At 38.0% G+C, this 21,397-nt stretch overlaps 1 protein-coding gene and 1 pseudogene across 8 annotated transcripts in view; both read left to right on the forward strand.

The window, feature by feature from the left end:
- Positions 1-21,397, forward strand: part of LOC131220908 (probable LRR receptor-like serine/threonine-protein kinase At1g56130) — a 50,694-nt gene that overhangs the window by 13,713 nt on the left and 15,584 nt on the right. For 5 of the 8 annotated variants that reach the window (XM_058215823.1, XM_058215828.1, XM_058215825.1 and 2 more), the window contains 10 exons: positions 9,382-9,453; positions 9,536-9,607; positions 12,042-12,113; positions 12,208-12,279; positions 12,421-12,492; positions 12,895-12,966; positions 13,565-13,630; positions 14,511-14,576; positions 15,930-15,974; positions 16,917-16,981. In XM_058215823.1, the coding sequence (XP_058071806.1) occupies positions 9,382-9,453; positions 9,536-9,607; positions 12,042-12,113; positions 12,208-12,279; positions 12,421-12,492; positions 12,895-12,966; positions 13,565-13,630; positions 14,511-14,576; positions 15,930-15,974; positions 16,917-16,981 (674 nt within the window). The remainder of the gene's footprint in view (positions 1-9,381; positions 9,454-9,535; positions 9,608-12,041; positions 12,114-12,207; positions 12,280-12,420; positions 12,493-12,894; positions 12,967-13,564; positions 13,631-14,510; positions 14,577-15,929; positions 15,975-16,916; positions 16,982-21,397) is intronic. The other 3 variants (XM_058215824.1, XM_058215827.1, XM_058215826.1) reach the window with 3 other exon arrangements.
- On the forward strand, positions 1,616-1,734 carry LOC131221993 (5S ribosomal RNA; annotated as a pseudogene).

Genomic DNA, 21,397 nt, shown 5'->3' on the forward strand with positions numbered 1-21,397 from the left:
GTTGTTGGTTATGCTGAGGATAATTGGAGACCTTCTCATGTCTTGGCATGGGGGAGGGCTTGGGTAGCAAGGTTTGATAGTGTGGTGGCTGGTCTTTATTGCAGTATTATGGGTCATTCGAGGGAAAAGAATAGTTGGTGCTTCCACAATAAGATTGGGTTGGTGTTGGGGGTGGTTAGTAGGGTAAAGCTAAAAGTAGTGGGGTGGGCTTCTTGTTTAAAGGTTGTTGATGATTGCAATTTCTCTTTCTTGTTTGGGTTGTAGTTTCCTGTGCCTCTCTTTCGGAGCGCTTCTTTAATAAAAGTTTCCTTACCTCTCAAAAAAGAAAAGAAAAGGATAAAAGAAAAAAGAAATAAAACAGATTTTGTTACCTATAGTAGAATGAACGGCTGCTGTACGAATCATGGTGGGTGTATATAAAGGCACCCAATCTGCTATTTATTTGCCTTTTGTGAGCATTATCAAGTGGACAACCACTGCACAACCCAGCTTCTGCAGTCCTATTGGTACATTAGACATTCTGTACAACGATGCTCAGTCATCATTTGTGGTGAGCAGGAATCTTTACACATAATCTGAGTGGGATTCATGACAAATCCCAATTTGATGTGCGTAGAGATTCCCACCCAATGTGAATGGACAAGCATTGGCAAATGTTGGAAGTGCAATTCTAGATTGTGCTATTGCAGTACACTATACCGTGCGTATGGCACAAACATTCTGGTGCTCTTGCAGTGTACCGTATGTAGGATTGATCTTTTATTAATTTTTATCTCCTTTTAATTTCTCTAATCTCTCTCTCATCTCTTATCCCATGTAACTACTAACCAATATAAATAAAGGATGGAGGGAGAAGACAAACCACTTTACTTTTTCACTCTAAACTTCTTCATACCTTCAAATTCTGCATGATATCAGAGCCCGTTCTAGGCTAAATGATTAGGTATCAAAGCCCTTGGTGGCTTTATACTCTATCAATTCATGCAATCACAACCTTAAAAATAGCGGTCATAAAGGAGGACAACAAACCATATAGGGGTTATCGCCTTGTTGGTGTCATCAATAAGAATCCAAGCATCATCACTGTCACTAGCATAGCCCATAGGGGCCACCAGGGATGGTAGAAGAACTAGAAGTCTTCATAGCTAGGGTAACATACCCCATAAAGGGCCACAACTCATCAAACAAGACACAATTTGGGCACATGCATATCTAGTAGGCTTAGCCAGGCCCACTAAACATTCAAAGAGGCTAGCTGGGCTGACCAAACATCCAGTGTGGGAAACCGTGGACCATCTAACATCCAAGCCCAGAAAGGCTCACCAGCGTGTCCAACAGGCCCACTAGACATTCGACAAGGGTCAACTAGGCCCCTCAGATGCCTAGTTAGGCCTGCCAACGTGTCCAATAGGCCCATTTAAGCCCATCACATGTCGAACATGCCCATTGAGGCCCACCAGTGTGCCCCGCATGCCCAACCATACAACAGAGCCAATCAGGCCTTCCAGATGTCCAAAAAGGCCCAACCAGGCCCTAAACACATCCAACAGGCCTAGCCAGACCTACCAGATTGGTCAATTAACCATCCTCAGCCTGTAAGATTTCTCTGCAAGCAACGTGTAATCATACTAGTACTAACGCACCAGATCCCATCAGAATTCCGCGGTTAAGTGTGCTTCGGCAAGAGTATTACTAGGATGGGTGACCTCCTAGGAAGTCCTTTTGTTGCACACCTCTTCCTTTTTCAAGGCATGTTTCAACATTAAGGCCTCGGGTTTGATCTTAACTTACCTTTAAAAAAAGATTTCTTTGCAATCATTATGTGGCAATGTGAACTTTATTTAACTTCCTGTTGTAACTTGTAAACAAGGAATATTTTGTGGCGGAACAAAAGGCTCAAGTCTCACAGGGGAACAACCAACTCGACCACCCAAGCTTGGTAATTACTGTTGTTAAACTAGGGGAAGTGGGGGGGGGGGGGGATTACCCTAGAGTGGTCTCAGTCACCAACTTGTACATTAGAAGCAAAATAAACTAGGTCGTGGAACCAGAATAAAAAGGAGTCCGTTGTGGACGATCCATTGCATGATATTGGGAAACTGACAATCTGATAGTGACATCATGGCTCAATTTTATTTGTACCAACATCTATTGGGGACAATTATTTTTAAAGATGGTAGATATTTGGATACAGTTGCAAGAACATAGTCCAAACATGATGATCTGGTGTGAATTTAAAAATTACATCAGAAATAAATAATTTAAAACGGAGGGGAACAATTATCAAAGAATAGTTTGCTTCTCTGAGAGAAAAGTGGGAATAGTTAGACAAGTGCCTGCCATTGGCAAGCACCCCTAAAGAGAGAGAAATAGATAAAACAAGATTTTCAAGTTCCTAGTAGGACTTGACCTTGACTACAAGCTACCACATATTCAAATTCTCGGGAGCGAATTCTCTCCTCCGATAAGGTCTGCGTACAACTATATTCACGGAGAAGTGCATGGAAAAACAACTGAAACTTATCATAATGAATTAAAATGCTTTCCTCCGGGTACAAATGCTAGACTTCCTCATGAACTCAATGGATCTAGGAAAAGTTCAGGACAGGTCTAAGTCTTCTGTTGAAAAAGACATACTCCAATGCAGTCATGATGGAAAAAGGAGGCATGCCAAACAATTCTTCTAGGGTTTGCACCCTTATTTATGCCCTAAACAAAAGAATACTGCTGGTAATGCTGCCACGGTAGAGGGGGAGATGTCTCATAATCTTGACACTACCAAGTCTTCAACATCAGACCCAAAGGACAATGCCAAAACTATGATTGACTTGGAGCAACAACTGGCTGCCCTTAAAGCATCATTCAATTCTTCTCATAAATCAATGCAGCAGCGAGATAAACACCAACGATGTCTCTCTTTCTTGTCCTTCCACATCCTGGATTATAGATTCAAGTGTTTCTAAACCATGGCTTGCAAATTGGTTTTTGCATATCGAATTGTTCACCACCAATACAAGCCGATGCAGCCATATCGGGCAGTAAGTACTGGTATCAGGCGATATATCAAACCTTGCTCTGACCACCTGACAGGTAAGAAAGATGGCTTTGTCTCCTATCCCCATCACTAATAGAATAAGACCAGCAGATGGATATTTCTCTATTGTTACAGGGAAAGGGCAATCGGTTCACTCCATCTCTTTGTCATTTGTGGTAGAAGTTTCATATTTTCCATCAAATTTCTTATCTGGAAGTTCTTTTGCAAAACTATTGAATCGTAGCGTCAAATTGTTCCCATCTTAGTATTCAGGACCTGAGGATTAGGAAGCAGATTGGTGGTGGTTGTGAAGAAAAATCAATCATACTTGCTAGAGATTGGAAAAATAGCACATGCATTTTTTTCTAAATCATCCAAAGTAAGGAATTAGTATTGTTGTGGCATGCTCATTTGGGTCATTTTCCTTTGAATTCCTTCAATGATTGTTCCCAAATAAATTTGTTAACAATTTTAAATTTTAGTGTCAGTCATATTAATTATCTAAACATCATCGAACATCCTTTTCACCTATTAATCCAAGAGTTCTAGCTCCTTCTTCATTATTCATTCTGATGTTGGGGACTTGCTCCAATCTCTCTCTCTCTCTCTCTCTCTCTCTCTCTCTCTCTCTCTCTCTCACTATTTGGTAGTTTATATCATTTATTGATGTTTTTCCTTGCTTTACCCTAGATGTAGGAAAGTTACAGATGAGGTCCCAACTATTGTACAAATGTTTCATTAAATGGTCTAGAATCGATTTGAAAAGAATTATAGAAGTGTTCTGGTTTGACAATGCTCGACAATAACTACATCATGATCTGCAAAGATACTTTATTGAACATGGTATGGAGTCACAAACATAGTGTCTTTACATCCCCAACAAAATGCGGTGGCTGAAAGGAAGAATCGTCGTCTTTTGGAGGTTACTAGAGCTAGTATGTTGGGAATGACCACATAAAACATATTAGGGGGTGTTTGGCGCATGGCATTGGGAAGGATTAGGTGGGATGGGATTCAAAAAACATAATTATTACACATGGCAGGGATTGTCCCCTGTTACCATGGGATAAGCTTAATTCCATCTCCCGTTTGTAATACGGTGGTACATTGAATGGATATGCCCACCATCATTTGAAACTATTAAGAATAACACATGTGTTATATCTAAACCGTTCATTTGTTTTGTAACCTCATTTTATGGCGTGGGCCTAAAAATGAAGAAAATCCAAAACTTATGTGGCCCCAAAGAAGTTTTCAACGGTAAGTATTCAATCCCTACTCCTTTCTATGGTGGGGTCTACTTGAGCTTTAGATCTACCTGATTTTTTGGCCCATGCTCTAAAATGATCTCGAAAAATAGGTGGATGGTGTGGATATAGCCTACACATCATGGTGGGACCTACACAACTTGCTAACATTGAGTGGAATTGGCACGGGATCCAATGCAATTCCATCTGATCTAATTCCAAGCTTTTCCTTTCTTCCCAAACATGGAGTGGAATTGGCATGGGACCAAATGCAATTCCATCCCACCTAATCCCTTCTAATACCATGCGCCAAACGCCCCCTTAGGATGAAACAATTCTTATTGCTACTTACATGATTAGAATGTTAACCCCAACACTCGATGGAAAGTACCCATTGAAAAATTATTTTTTCTTCTGCCAAAAGTTTTTGGATGTACCTATCATCATCTAAAGAATCTATCTTCATACTTCTGTATAATATACCTGTCATCTCTTTTTGTTATTCCCATTCATCGTCAATCCTCTTTAGAGAGAAGTTATGATGGAAGTGATGACAGCTATCGAGTAGTAGGGAATCTGGGATTTGGTTGAATTGCCAAAAGGAAAGCATGTTGTGGGCTGCAAGTGTGTATTAACCATCAAGCACAAACCTAATGGTTCCATAGAATGATACAAGACCCATCTCGTGGCTAAAAGATTCACTTAGCAATATGGAATCGATGTCAAAAAAAAAATAAAAAAATAGCACCTATGGCGAAATTGAATTCAGTACGAGTTCTTCTGTTAGTTGCAGCTTCTAGAAGTGGCCTCTTCATCAACTTGATACAAAGAATTCATTCCTCCATGTGAGCTTTGGGGAGAGGTTTATGTGGCTAGTTGTTTGAGTGTGTATCTTTAAGGGGAGAGGGACAAAGTTTGCTGACTAAGGAAGTCCACTAGGGATTAAAACAGTCCCCTAGGGCATGGTTGAAAACTTCAATAATGCAATAGCATAGTTCAGACTTAATATTTCAGCGAAGTTCCTTAGACCACTTTGTGTTTGTTAAAAGGTATTACAGTGCTACTATCATCACAGTAGTATATGTAGAAAACATTGTTTGTCATCATCATCATCATCTTCATCTAAGCCTAATCCAAATTATTTGGGATCGAGAACGACGTTGGTCCTACAGGGGACAATAATATGGATATTCAAATGGTCAAATTATATTTGAAAGAGGTGTTTGATATAAAAGATCTTGGAACTTTGAGATACTTACTTGGGATTGAAGTTTCTAGATTATGGCATATTAATCTCTCAAAGGAAGTTATTGATCTTCTTACTAATTGGGGTGTGCCAGGAGCAATGCCTGTAGTTTCTCCTATTGAAGCTAATCACCAACTTTATGAGGAATGTCATAAATGCATGGAGATCTAGGTATTTATCAATTACTGATCAAAGACTCGACCAGGGATTTTGTATGCAATTAGTATGGTGAATTAGATCATGCATGCTCTTTGTATTCATAATCTTGATGTGGCATATCACATTCTTCAACATCTCAAGTATTCTCCTAGGAAAGTGTTGTTACATTCTAACCATGACAATTTGGATGTTAGTGGCCATTGTGATGTTGAGTGGGCAAGGTCATCCAATGACAGGAAGTTGACCAGCGGCAGTGGATACTGCACCTTTATAGGAGGAAACCCGTGGCATTGAAAAGCAAGAAGCAGTGTGTGGTTGCTATCTACCGAAGTTGAGTTGAGAGTAGCAGATTATATGGCTCCAGTCTCTTCTTCAAGAAATGGGATTTGAGTCTAGCACACCCATTCTTCTCCACTATGACATTCAAGTTGGCCATACGCATTGCCAACAACTTGGTCTTTCATGAATGGGCTAAACAAATAGAAGCTGATCATCGCTTCTTTTTTAGGAAAAAGATAACAGGGAAATTGTAAGACCCGAGGCCCCGACATCTGGTTCGTACACTGGATAGCCGTTGATTGTAGGTCCATTGGCCCCGAGAATATTTTGACTTGATCATAATGTTGTTCTGTTATCGAGCCACAAGCCGCATTTCAACCCGATGTCCGAATTTTAATATACAGACTTAAAATTAAACAATCTGAGAAATGACAACTATGTCCTTATTTTATCTGGCAGTGGACCATCATTGAGTTTTCAAAATCTGTTAGGTCCGAGAGCCTAACCGTTGTGACCGTAGTCGAGTTATGGAATTACTAGCGAAAATTGCATGTCAATATGACACCCGGATTGTAAGTTATGAATAGATATGCACATGTATATTTTGATAAAATAACTCAAATGACCTCGATTTTTTAAAATAAAAACCCTCTTTCAAGAACCCATTTCCAGCACTCTCTTCTAGCTTAAGTTTGAAGTTGAGAAGAAGAAAAGGAAGTAGAAGCCGAGTTTGAAATCCAATCCTTTGATTGTTACAGGTGAGTGAATAGATTAGGAGTACGCATATATGTGCGTTAGATTACTTGAAAGCCTGATAGAAGAATAGATTTTCTGATTTAGTTGGTTAGGTTATTGTTGGATTTTCATTGAAAGCCCTATAGAAGAATCGATTTTCTGATTTAGTTGGTTAGGTTATTGCTGGATTTTCTTTGAAGGCCCTATAGAAGAATAGATTTTCTGATTTAGTTGGTTAGGTTATTGCTGGATTTTTTGATTTAGTTGGTTAAGTTATTGCTGGATTTTTTGATTCAGTTGGTTATATTTCCATCGATTTCTATCTTTGTCCCTTACAAAGTCCGCCCGCTACTTGTTTGACAAAATGTTTGAAAGAGTTATCCTTCCTCCTTTTGGTGTAGTTCACTCTTGAGAAAAAGTATGCTTGTGGCATGAAGTCTTATAGCGGAATGAATCCCGGATTGGATTTAGATTGGCTAAGTCATGTGCATATCATATGCATGATTCATAGTTGTTGTATCATTGTATGATTGAGAGTGAATGATTCATATCATGGTATGATGATCATAGTGGGTTGTGTTGCGACACACGATGTGTCTATGATTAGTATGTGAACCGTCTAGATACAAGATGCATTACATGAGACCCCTATGAGGAACTTAAATTCATCAGGAGACCATATGAGGAAGGTCGTCCTATGCTTGCCTTGAAAAACATAATATATTGTGCTTGTGTGTGGACTTATGCATACGGTGATTGTAAATGTGATGAAACATACTTTGTTATTACTTGAGTTGGACACCACACCGGAAATGTGTAATTTAACAGGACATGATTAGAGGGTCCCTGGGTGAAAGTCCCTAAACCCCGATTGGTACCATTGGGAGCAACCAATGCTTAGACCGGGTGGAAGAACAGAATGTTGGAATGCCGAAATACCAAAGTAAGCAGCGACTCCCACCTACACGTGTCAATTGGTTGAAAAGTTTTACCTGACCTGCTTATGGGAAAGCAAAGATAGGTTGTGTGTAACGAGCTCGTAAATTGTCCGCTATCGTTTTGCCAGGTGACTTATGACTTCTCGCTGTTAGGCAGATAGCGAGGTTTAACACAAGTGGGTTAGACTAGTTCGGCCCAAGAATTATGTAGTCTCACCTCTATAGTTGACCACGGTGGAAAAGCCTGTGCAAGTGGGTAACAATCATATGCGAGTCTCACCTCTATTTTAGACCTTGGTGATCCCATTGGGAAATGTGGAAAATTTGGAACATGGAAAATGACATCATGCATTGTACATTTATTTTATTATTATCAGCCTGGTAGGCCTGTGCATGATATGAGCATGACATGAAACATGCATTTTTACTGCACACGCACTCACTGGGCTTAGTAGCTAAAGGTTTTATTATTATTCTTATTATTATTATTATTTACAGATAAGAGTAGGGAGCTGCAGGAGTAGAGGTTACAGACTCCAGTTGTCCTTTTTGTTTTGTACATATCAGTGTATATATTTTTTTGTAGTACCCTGTACATGTACAGCAGGTATAGTAAATGTGACATGGTTTATGTTTTGGTTTTGCCTTGATGTGCTCAGCTGTACACTGTAACACATGTTGAATAGTATGAAATTTTGAGAAATGATACGTATGTGTCGTCTTTATTTTCAAAAATCCTCCTTGTGGAGCCCCGCTTATGGGACTTAGTATGCGATAGTTGGAAGCACCAAAATCGGAGTTCTACAGATGCTGTCAACCAAAATTTGGTGTATAGTAATCACGGATTACCGACACTAGATTTAGGATCGCGACAAAAATTACTAGCCATGCCGTTCATCCAACCAAAGGATCTATTAGGCAAAATCTCTGTGAAGGCTTCTAGGGGTATTTTGGGCTAGCATCTTACTTATCAATTGGCTTGAGGGTGAGTGTTAGAAGTGTACTTGTATTTATTGCTCCTGCACAACACCATACTATTCTGAGGTTTAGGGGAACCTTTGAGGTCTCCCTAATTACGAGAGAAGGGAATGGGCCGGCGGACAAGCTGGCCAAAGAAGGAAGTTGTAGTCAAGGGTATCGGTTTTTCAGGGAGGCCTCCGATCTACCTCTCCTTGTCAGGGGCCTGTATCTGTTAGATAAGGCGGGATTGGGGTCTATTAGAGAACTTTAGGGGTTTTTTGTGTATAGGAAATGATAGGCGGGCCAGCCTTTTTTGGAGCTGGAAACCGCCCGAATAGTCAGAGTCATGTAATGTTTTATGAGATCAATGGAAATAGTTTTATTAAAAAAAAAAAAAAAACTATTCTGAGGCACCAAACAGTTCGGTGCTCCTGTAGCACACTGTATCTAGCGTTTATCTTTTATTAATTGTCGTATCTTTTTAATCTACCTCATCTCTCTTAGCTCTTATCCATGCAACTACTGAGCAATATTACTAAAGGGAGGGGGGGATACGAACCAACTCACTAATTCTCTCTCAACTTCTTCATTCCTTCAAATTCTGTAGTATCCAATCTTTTGGGCAACTATTGGAGCATGTGATCTTTTCCCGATACTCATATAGTTTTCAAAGTTTTCAAAGTTTTCAAACCCCTATATATTTTTCAAAGTTTTCTAAACAAATGAAGAGAAATCACGGAGAAATCTTACAGTCAAATCCATGATCTGTTTTCACTTTTACAGTTACATTGATAGTTCTGGACTGACTGGTGAAATTCCTTCAACGTTTGCCAACCTAAGAAACTTGCGGATCTGGTAAGCGATTGTGATTATACCATTCTTTCAATTCATGAAATTATATTACACCATAATTTACATGGAGGTTCTTTGGTTTCAGGCGGGCATCAGACAATCAGTTCACGGGCAAGATACCTGACTTCATTGGGAAATTGACAAATCTTACCTCTTTGTAAGATATCGTTATAAGATTTCCTTTTATCTTCTCCACTTTTCGTGCTTTTGTTATAGAAGGCCTACATCACACTATGAAAGCGGTGCTCCCAGCTGCACAAGCTGCTACATGTTGACCGACTAACATATCTAGCTAGCGTACCTAATCTCCTTTATATGGATAGGAGTCCTTGGTCACTATAAACAGATTGCTAATCTGGATTTAAACCTCCATGCTGTGTTTATATTCTCTGTAGGTCCTACTTGTCACATTGTATTTGGATTCTTAATGGAACAAATGATAGCTGTAGTTTCGAACTATAGAGAGGAGAATCAAATCTCTTCCTCGAATTTGATTTACTTTCTATGTATATGTTTTACATCTCTATATAAACCTTATTGGGGTAAAGCAATGTAGAGAAGAGAAAATACAAAGGAATTCTCCAAAACTTATCTTTGTTATCAGCGAACAGCTGTGACAATTAAAAAATGATATTTTTTCTTGAAACGCCATCTAATCATTTTTTAAGGACATTCACTGATGGATCCAAACCTAGGAAACTATCTTTTTGTTTAATGAATTCAGGACATCTCTTTTAGGATAAACATTATGTTAATCCCCATAGGTGGAGAGTCTGATGATGTTTCTGGTATTGCAGCAAAAGAGGGTGTTAGTTTGTCGATTCTTTATATCAAGAATACATACCCGGCGATGTCAAAATCCCACGATTTATAATTTGAGTCGAATCTTAAGCAAAATGATTTGAATCGCTTTTCATATGAATTCTATGATTTGAATCCTACGAATTACAATTCAAATCCTGATTTATGATTCAAATTATACTTGTTTTTTATTTTTTCTCTCTATTTTGAGCGTCACTTGGCTTTCGTTTATTTTTAAATTTGTGGAGGCTTTAAGAATCATTTAGAAAAACCCTTTCAAAGAAAAACGAATCGTTTAGAGAAGGTAAATTATTTTATTTTGTTCTTTCTAAGAGATTAATTGATATATATTCTCTGCAATGTTAAATCCTAGATCTTTTTTTTAATGGTAAATATTCTCTTCAATATTAATTCCTAGAGTTTTTTTATTATTTAATTTTATGATTTCTTACTTCTTAACTGATCGAAACACCAAATTAATGTGTGACTTATCTGGAATGTTTTGATGGATGGTTACGATCGTGTTGACTTATGTATTGTGGAATGATAGTTAGAAATCCAAATATCTTTTTTCATCGGTCTATGGAATCAAATGCTGCTTTTCCAATACAATTCTACATTAAAAAAAAAGGTCACAAGAACATAAATTATTAAAGGGTCCTTGTGTGTTTTATAAGGAAAATTTCTTGAAAGACAAAAAGAAGAAGAAGAAGAAGAAGAAGAAGAAGAAGAAGAGGGAAGGATAAGAATCATTTAATTTTTAAGTAATACCATGTCATGAAAGTGTTAAAGTTTTTAATTTTTATTTATTTATTTATATTTTTAAGAAAACATATCAAAAAGGTCTCATGATTTACAATACGATTTGTGATACAATAACGATTTTGACAACATTGTTCATACCGATTATCTTTTTTGTGTGTGTCATATTATTAATATTTGAATAGTGCCTACCAAGCTCATCTTGCATTACATGCTAGAGAAGGGGGTTAGTTTGTCGACTCTTTATATCAAGAATTCATACCCATCTTTTTTTTTTTTTCTTTTTTTTTTTGTGTCATATTATTATCATTTGAATAGTGCCCAACAAGCTCGTCGTGCATTGCATACTAGAGATCTTGAACTATTTGAAAATTTCCTTTCATAGATGACGCACAATAATTGGGCTAATGTGAATTATTGTGCATGAGTGTGTTAGCATGTCAGTGGTGTTTGGTAAACATGTATCAGTGAACTCCCACTGTTCCTTGCAAGCAACTACTTGAGCATGCCCTTTCCTCTTTTGTTCCGATGGTGTAATAGTCGTGTGCCTTCATGCTTCAAGATTTTCCTGACAACTACCCCTTCATGACCCTACCTTGCTTGCCACTCATTGAGGCAAGCGTGTAACAGTTGGACTGGGCTTGACACTGGGGTGATTCGTGCTAGCATGTTAGTCATGTAAATGCGAGCCTCTACAATCTCCAGTTTCAAGAGACCATTGAAAGAGGAAGGTTGATGTTTGGTGGGCAGCCAATCATATAAGATGAACCCAAATAGGATGATAATGTTCATGATGGAGGAAGGAAGGTAGCAAAACTAGGGTTGGAGAAACCCTAGCTTTGATACCATGTTATTGGAGAAGAGCATGAGAAGGGAATTTGGGGAAATTTGATAGTTAGGGAGCTAACAACCTCCATAACTATTTTATTAAGAAAACAGTATGGTGTCCTGAGGAAGCACTGAAAGTAAAATATACAACAATTATTTCTTTCTAACACTTCTAATTCTGCAGTTAATTCTTCATGCAGGCGGCTTCAGGGGAACTCTTTTGAGGGTCCAATACCTTCTAGTTTATCTAATTTGACCTCATTGCAAGATCTGTGAGCATTTATATTCCTTGGTGATTCCAATTCTTAAAATATTTTTGGGCCATTACCTCTCTTGTTTTGCTGACTTTACATTATAATTATACAGGCGAATAAGTGAAGTATCCAATGGGGGCTCTTCATTGGCTTTTATTAAGGATCTGAAGGATTTAAGCATCTTGTAAGATCACATGGTTCTGATAAATGTATCAATACAATAAAGTTTTTTTTTTTTTTTTTTTTTTAAATTTATAAATATTATTCTCTTCATTTTATGAGAGTTGGAATGATGTTTCACAAGTGTTTTTCATGTTTTCTACAGAATCTTGAGAAATAATAATATTTCCAGTATTATTCCATCCAACATTGGAGAGTACCTAGCATTGAGGCAGCTGTAAGTCATTCCTGTTATGTGTCTTGTGGCAGTACTCTATAATTTTCCATTTGTTGGCTGAGTTATTAGATCCTCATGAGTAGGTGGGGCCAATGCTTCAATCAAAATTCTCCCAGATCAGACAATCCTAATCCCTCAATCAGCTGCCTTTTTTTTTTTTTTTTGAAAGAAATATTGCAACAATCTACATACAATGGGGAAAGGGACAGATATATGGCTATGATGTTTCAATTTAAGAGTTCTTTAACGCATCCACCATTTGGAGTTGAACCCATCAGACCGTTGAAAGTTGAAACATTGGCCCCATTCATACAGTTGTGGCCTGAGGATCATATATTGATACTTTATGCAACACATCTCACCTTTGTTATTTCCACCATTCTTATTTTTGTATTCTGGTAGGGATTTAAGCTTCAACAATTTCAGTGGCCAAATTCCAGCCTCTCTCTTCAATTTGAGTTCTCTCACTTACTTGTAAGAAACTAATGTGCATTGACCATTGAAGATCCTAACATAGAGAAATGATCCAGTGCTCTCAATGCACTACAAGTTATAGTGCTCCTAGTTACATTCGGACATTTGGGCAGTACAATAATCTGGAGTATTCACTGAGTTCAGAACCCAATTTTCATGGGCTACCACCTAAAAAAAAAGAAAAAAAAAAAACCAATCAGATGGTTCAATCCATCAATAAGCTGGCCTTCTTTTTCGGGGTCATTCATTTCTAAAATGATTCTTTAGAAAGAAGGTGATCCGTGATGGTCCCCAACTAATGGATGTCCCGAATTGTTGATTGGACCTATATTTACATTAAAAAATAAATCTTGGCCCATCTTTTTATAGGCTATTTGATCATATGTGTATAATTATCCAATCGGTGTGATATCTGCATGGTAGCCCGTAACATGTGTGCCATATCTAATGGACAGCTCAGACCAATTTGTTGAACTTTTCAAGTGGCCTGAAGCAACTAGGACTACTATAACTTTTACTGGATCATTTAGCCCTAACATATAGCCTGTACTTGATTTATTTGATCTAATCTTTTGTTGGTTATCTTCTTAATGTGTAGATTTCTTGGAAACAACAGGTTATCTGGTACACTGCCTACTCAGAAAAGTTCAGGGCTCCTTAATATGTATGTATGATCACTATGCTAGCCCTGGTGCAGCTACTCATGACCTCCCACAGATGGCAGGTGGGCCCCACCATGTATGCCTTGTGGATGAAAAATCTGGCTGGTGAAAAAGTGGGTCAAGAATAGGCGTAAAATGTGGTCTGCCAGCTGATTTTTTTTGACCGTCCTTAAATTTTTTTTATACACGTGTGGCCCACCTGATGTCGCATGTTTCTCTGACATTTTATTAACTTGATGGTCTTGATTATGTTTACTCTTTTAGGAAATTTCTTTGGTCCTTATTGCATATTGTTAGATCTGTTGTTGCTTTTTATAGAAGATCTGTTCCTTTCAGCAATTTTATTCAATATGCTTAAAAGTACATGAGGAATTATAGAAACCTCAATCCAAGATTTGCACGATATACTTCATTTTTCAGTTTGTATGTTTGGGGGCCATCGTTCAGTGATCCAGACCATTTATTCCATTGGGCCCATCCATGGATTGACCATTGCCCAAAATCTCCCAGATTGTAATATCCTAGCTCCTAATCTTTTCCCTTCTTTCAGTTGAATGTGTAAAACTGTTGTATTTGTCTTCTTAGCAATGTATTTGCAAGAAACAAATTGAAATGTTTAGGTTGTGATTCAGGATACTTCTACGAAATGGCCCATCGATGGTGTTGCCTGATAGGCCAATGCTCTGGAATCTGGATCATTGAAACAGGGTCCTACTACAAACCAAAAACCCAAGTGTTCTTTGTGTAGGATCATATAATTCCTCTCTTCTAAGATTTCATTCTTCACAAGTCCACTAATTTCTTTTTCGTCTCTAACAAAAAGGATACCATTTGTTATCCACTCCATTCTTCATTATAACCTCTTATCCATTGTGGCTGCAGAGATTTGTCATACAATGAATTATCAGGAAGCTTTCCCTCTTGGGCCAGGGAAGCAGGTTTACAACTGTATGTCTCATCCTTCTCATTTTCATTTTTCTAGTTTGATTCAATCCATTTTCATCTCCAAGGACTGATTTATCATACAATGAATTATCGTACTCTGTTTCTTTCTTCTTATAACATAGAGAAGTTTTGCCTTCGGCACATTTATTCAAGCCGGACCATCATTTCACAATACATGTCATGTGGGGGTGGTGGATCATATCCGTGGGTGGACCTTGGATGAGAATTATATAAAAAGACTACCCAAACCAATAAAAATGGTGGTCTTTGAGTGGATGATTAAAACAAAAGTGGATTCGATTGGAGAAACCAATGTCTAGGATCATTTCTTCACAGTTGTTCAATAGTGGCCATCTATGGAAAGGACCCAACTAGATGGATGATCTAGATCCCACCCTTATTCTCATGCTTAGTATTCCGTGTTGATTGTGCCTTCCTAATCCATTGTGGCAATCTATAAACATGGTCTGGATTGTATTCAAACTTTTTATTGTTAGTACAAAACATTCAATTACGGCCCGTTTGGATACCACCAAATAAGTTACTTTTTCTACTTACAGCAGTAGATAAGTGACTTATTTCAGATAAGTAAGTTTGGTTTATGATTAGTTATAAGTAACTTTTTTACTTAAAAGTATGTCATCACTTCAGTTAATTTTTTTAGCCTTTCTACTTTTTGTAAGTTGCTGAAGAGAGGCATCAAGAGAGACGAGAGAGAGGAGAAACTGATAAGTATGTTGTTTGCCAAACATACTTATCTTCTTAATAAGTAGAAACTAAGATAAGCTACTTGTGGAATAAGTAGCTTATCTTAAGCAACTTATGATCCAAACGCCCCCTTAGTGACTTTTGGCCCTTTGCCAGTAGTTCAACCAAACTGGCTATAAAATTGGTCGTCTTTTTCATAATAATCTTGTGGTAGCCTTATCACTATATTGGGCGCCCAGTATTCTACCGAGTCTCTAGGCAACTCTATACACATTCATATGATCACAATTCACAACTGCTGACCTGGAACTCTTGAAGGTTATACAACCTGTGAATGATGCAAGCTCCACCAAGTAGATGACCAAGCCCTGCAATTAGACCGTTACACTCATCAGGTGACCCTCACATGTACATTGAAAGGGGACCAATAACAATTATTTTTAAGCTGTCCATCAGTGTTGTACATGTGTGGCCCATCTGATGATTTGGCCTGATTTGTACCACATGGTGTGACCTGCCTGATGCACGGCTCAGATTTCAGTTTATATGTGCATGTGGAGTGGCATTTCTGAGGCTTAGAAAAGATCTGAGTGCCTAACTGCCTATAATAGTGGCACTGATTAGTAGCTCCTGGTGTTTTGTGTGCAGGAACTTGGTGGCCAACAACTTTGTCCTTGATAATTCTAACAGCAGGTTTTACAGACTTCAACAAAAAATTTCTTTCTAATCTTTGGGGAGTTATTGTTTTGTTGCACTTGAGGTTCCATTCCTTGGCTTATGATGGGGCATCCATGATGCCTAGATAGAGTCAGATAATCTAAACCATCCATCTAGTGGGCCATGCACAAGATACAGGGATGGGACAGCTACTGGCTGCATGAGTTTTCCATGTTAATTCTGGACCATAGAACATTTTTGTTTTCTAACTCCCTATTTTGGAGGCGACTTATCAGATATATATATAACTGTCCAGCTAATGTGTTAGTTACCCAGAAGCCCATCTATGGCAATGCCTATCAGACGAACGGTTCATATCATCTGTCCAAGGGGTTACATATGCCCATAAGGAATTTGTCAAGGAAAAGATCCTCCAGTGTGATAGATCAGGGCAACCTCTTTATCTTATAAAAGCCTTTGCAAAAATATAACTGCACATAGATACCAGCTTCATGTGCATTTGTTGTATCTATATTGTGGCATCTTCCGTGGTGCACTTGAGATCATCATTACTCTATTTGTTCAGATGAATACTGGTAGATGTGGGCGTCATAGAATGCATGATATGAGTATGAAGACACTAGTGTATATTTCAGGATATTGATTTTGTGGTACACCATTTGGATGGGCCATATCCCAAAAAGGGGATTGGACTGTGATAGGCATCCATGCAATAGTAAAAGAGAATTCTTCACCTAAAACAGAGAAATGGTTCACCTTCATGAGAACCATCCGATCACTAACACGTAGGCCTATGGTCTGTCCACATGGTGGTCCACTAGATCAGCCTTCCCTATCAGAATACATATTTGCCATGTATATGGTGAAAAGGGTACTTCCTACTACTATGCTGCACACATCATAATAGAATTTCATATCTGTTAACGGCTTCTCAATGCATGATTTTTCTGCATTCAGTATTTTGCCTCGAGGGTTGAATTGTCTTCAGCGAAGTTTCCCATGTAATCGGGGTTCCCCACGCTGTAAGCCATCTTTGTTCTTCTCCTTTTCTTTTTAAAGATGGATATGTATGATCAGATGGTGATGCTGACCGCCTACCTGAGGTACCTTTATGAGGTATGTATTTGGTTGGCTGCACCATCTGATCATGATCTGAAGAATCATTGTTCAGCCTGTTAGACTAGTGATGCTGTTCTTTTGGCTGGTGTAATGTTCTGCCTTTTCTTATCTTTTAGTTCCCAGTCTATGATTGCATTTTATTCCGTACGTAATTCATGTATTCTTTATGGCATTGAAAGGGAAAATTACAAAAGAGTGCTTCTTTTAGGGTGCATTTGGTTGTACTAAATATGATGAAACATGATGCAACCAAACACAACCTTATAAAACAAAGATGCCAAAAATGTTGGTGTTGGCTGCCTATGTTGTTGTAATTGTACTTTCTAAATAAGGATCTTTTGTTCATCAAGAATAAAATAAAATAAAGGGATTGAAAAATGCATGCATTATGAAAGTAGCAGTACAACACATACAACACACATGTAGAGGTAGATGAACGGTGAACCTTATCCCAAGTAATTGGGTTCGGCTACATGAATTCTTTTATGCCATTCCACTCTATCAAAGGTCATAACTTCAGTTAGGCCAACCTTTTCTTACTTCCTCCTCCCACGTCCTTTTGGGCCTTCCCCTTGCCCTTTTAGAGCCTTCAACTTGTACCAACTCACCCTTTCTAACTGGTTCTTTGTCTTTGTTGCACATGACCTAACCATCTTGGTCTACTTTCCCTCATCTTATTAGATGTTGGTGCTACTCATAAATACCCATGCATTCATTTCTAATTCTATCCTTCTCTTGGCACTCGTCCATCTCAACATCATCATTTCAGCTACACTCATTCACCATCATCATCATCCTATGAACTTAATTAAAATGGTAGAAATGCTCCTAACTGAAGTCATAGAGACATTCAAGTTACTCAAATATACTTCCTATGTTGGAAGTCCTGATGAAGATACAGTCACATCCAAATTACCTAAATACCCTTTCCTATGTTAGAAATCCCTTCCAATGTCCTTTTGAAATCCGTAGTTCGTGACTCCCCATAGATTGATTCCTTAGTAAAATTGTCCATCGGTAGTTGTGCTATATATAGTAGGGATTATAAAATTATACAGTTAAATCTTTCAAAAAAAAAAAAGAAAAAGAAAAAAAGAGAGAGAAAGATTATACTATTAAAAAATAATTTCATATAGGCCCTAAATTCGGACACTAGCAAAAGCTCCATTTGAAGTGGATGAAAATGCCCTTACTCTCACTTATTATAACTTGTAATGGGTTTCAAATGAAATATTAACTCCGGGCCAAGGTATCCCAAAACGGTTATGTAATGGCCATTATGCATTACGGGGTTGAAATGCTCATAATGGCTATTGCAAAAGAAAAAGGCCTGTAATGGTCCCGTAATGGCCCAGAAAATAGTTTTTTTTTAAAAAATAAAAAATAAAATTTAAAGGGGGGCCATAACGACCGTTACGGCCCATATTGTATTGGTAATGACGATGGCCTTACAGCCACCGTTACCATTATAGAATACCTTGTTTTTTGCTGCTAAAAACATTGATGGGTTTATGCCCTAGAAAACCAATGTTATACCCTTTTTACCTTCGTTTAGTATGTGATATACTCATTTATTAGCATCATTAATGTGTGCTGAACATGAAAATCATATTATGTGAATGGGTTAAAGAGATGGATTCCTCTATTTGTCCATGGGAGCTTGAGATTGGGGAAGAGTTGTGGACAATGGATCTCAGTATCCTATTTAGCCATGACAAATTAGCAGGTTGTTGGACAAATCTGCGGTATTCTTATGTTGGTCATCCTATGTGAGGGACTGACAACAAGTCAGGATAGAAGGTATCCACCATCGGCCATGACGATGAGTTGGTGTGCCTTGGCCTGACCTTACATAAGAGTGTGAGCGTGCCATGGATTCGAGCTCCTGGTTTGGACCTATTGGACACTTAGATTGGAAGGATCGATGACAAGTCTCTAGATCTAGAGTTATCCTTGGATTAGATTGGCTAGTGGATGCAGTAGCTTCGACTAATCCCTAGACATGAGGACGTGTGGGCCAAGAGGTCTTCATTACATGTGCTTTGGCTCACTTTACGAGGTCATCTCATTGCCAATAAAAGTAGGTATAGCTTGGCGCATACATCAAGGTCCATTGAAGCTCACACAATTCAACAAGGGACCCAATTGTTTACTTGGGACATTACTTGTGGTTTGATCTTATGGTTTGGATCGTTCATCAAGTGTTTCAAAGTTTTAGTAGCACATCAATAGTTCTCTATTGGTTAATCAAAGGTTTTCAACTGTTAACTTTTAGTTTTGACCGTTGATTTGTTTTAAACTAAGCTTGATAAACTCTAATTATTAAGATATGATGATCCATATGTTAGGCTGACATGGGATATTTGCTGAGGACAGTGGCCATAGTAAGCGGAGGGAGTTGTTCAGTTGGAGTGCATGATTAAGGCAAGATGACAAACTTTTAATTAGCAAAGTTTGTAGAGTGGTAAGTTACCATAAATGGTGTCTCCCCTAATACCCTAGCTCTTTATAAAAAGATCCTATCCCAGAGGAAGAGCAAAATATAGAAGAAAGAGCCTTTGGACTCCCAAACCCCCTATGGGCGTTACCTTAAGAAAGCAAAGAGAGAAGAAAAGTGAGAAGTGAGACAGAGAATACATCTCCCTCCCTACACATCACACGGGTGACACATGTAGGGTCCCTCCCATAGATAACCCTAACGTTTGGTCTGACTCTACTCTAAGGCTGATATGTGGTTTCTTCCTCTTCATCTTGTGTTTGGCCTGGCCCTTTTGTTTCTGAACGCAGATATTGCATCTCTAATTTCTATATTTGGTCATTTTAGAAACTTGAGATTATTAAAATGAGGATCCAAAGAGTTAATCTCATGATCTAAGCTTTTAAAAACTTTTGAATTTTGTTGCGTTATAAAAGAAGAAGAAAAATTTCTAACAAACAACTAGTGTCAAATTTTATCCTAGAGAAGCACAAAAGTGGCTACTTACCTAGCAACTAGCAAAAGTAGTGGCTATGGCTATTGATGTTGTAAGGAAACCCAAAAGATGCTACTTGTCTAGCTGCTATAAAATGTACCGACCAACTATACTCTAGATAACCCGAAGGAGGCTACTTGCATAGCTACTGCAAGTAGATGTGGCTACTGGGTAGATTATGGACAAATTTCTCTACTTCAAACATAACTTTCACTAGCATTCGAATTTGGGACCTTTATGAAATTGTTTCCAAAAGGTATTAATATGTGTTTTAAATAACTTATGCTATATACCATGTAGCATACACTATGTGGCGTAGCTTAGTCTTAATGCTACATAGTGTGGCTTGCCTTAACGTTATGTAGCTCATGAAAATAGCTTAAGTCGCATTTCATCTTTCTTTCTTCTGGATCAAAACTACCACTTGGGGGAGAAATCACCAATCAAAAGCTGGTAGACCATAATTGCGAAAATTAGAAAAAAGAAAAAAAAAATTGATTTTCTTTAGGATTTTTTGGGGGATATGGTGGGGGAGTGGATTTCGAACACTCCTCTTCAATTTTTAAGAATCAAATCCCAAATTATGGGGGAAAATGTACGTAAATAAAGCGAAAATGTGAAAAAATATATTTTAAAAAATGCATTTTCTTGAGGGTTTTCTCCAGATCTTTTGGGGGGTTAGATTTCGACACCTTACCTTCCTTGTGGATTGGAACTCCCATTTGGGGGAGAAATCATAGGCCGAAAGCTCGATGTGTTGGAATTGTGAAAATAAAGAAAGGGTAATATAAAATTTGATTTTTCTTTTTACTTTTTTTAGGAATTTTTTGGGGATCTAATTGAGGAGTGGATTTTGACCACTTCCATTTTTTATTTTTTAATTATTTAAAATTTATCCCAAATTTTAAAAAATGCCAAAAAAACTGTTTTATTAAAGAAAAGAAGAATGCAACTTGTTTTGTTTAGATTTCTGTTTTCTTTTAATTTGTTCTATTTTTATTGTTCAAAACGGTTGCATTTATCAGTGGAAATCAGTTGGATCGATCATCATGCATGCGTGTAAGCATGCACGGATATATGGTTAGATTGATGAGTGGTTGGATGGATGGATGGTTGGATGTGTGTTTATGTGCGTATACATATGTATCTATGCATGCATAGATGGATGTTTGGATGGTTGGATTGATGGATGTTTGTTTGTATGCATGGATGGATGTATGTTTTAGAGTATGTATGCATGGATGGATGGATTGATAGAAAGACTTGCATGGATGTATGGATGTATGCGGTGTTTTAAATATTGACAATATTGGCTAATATATCCCACGATATATCTTGTATCCCACT

Source organism: Magnolia sinica, chromosome 12 (assembly GCF_029962835.1).
Source record: "Magnolia sinica isolate HGM2019 chromosome 12, MsV1, whole genome shotgun sequence".
NCBI classification, from domain to species: domain Eukaryota; kingdom Viridiplantae; phylum Streptophyta; class Magnoliopsida; order Magnoliales; family Magnoliaceae; genus Magnolia; species Magnolia sinica.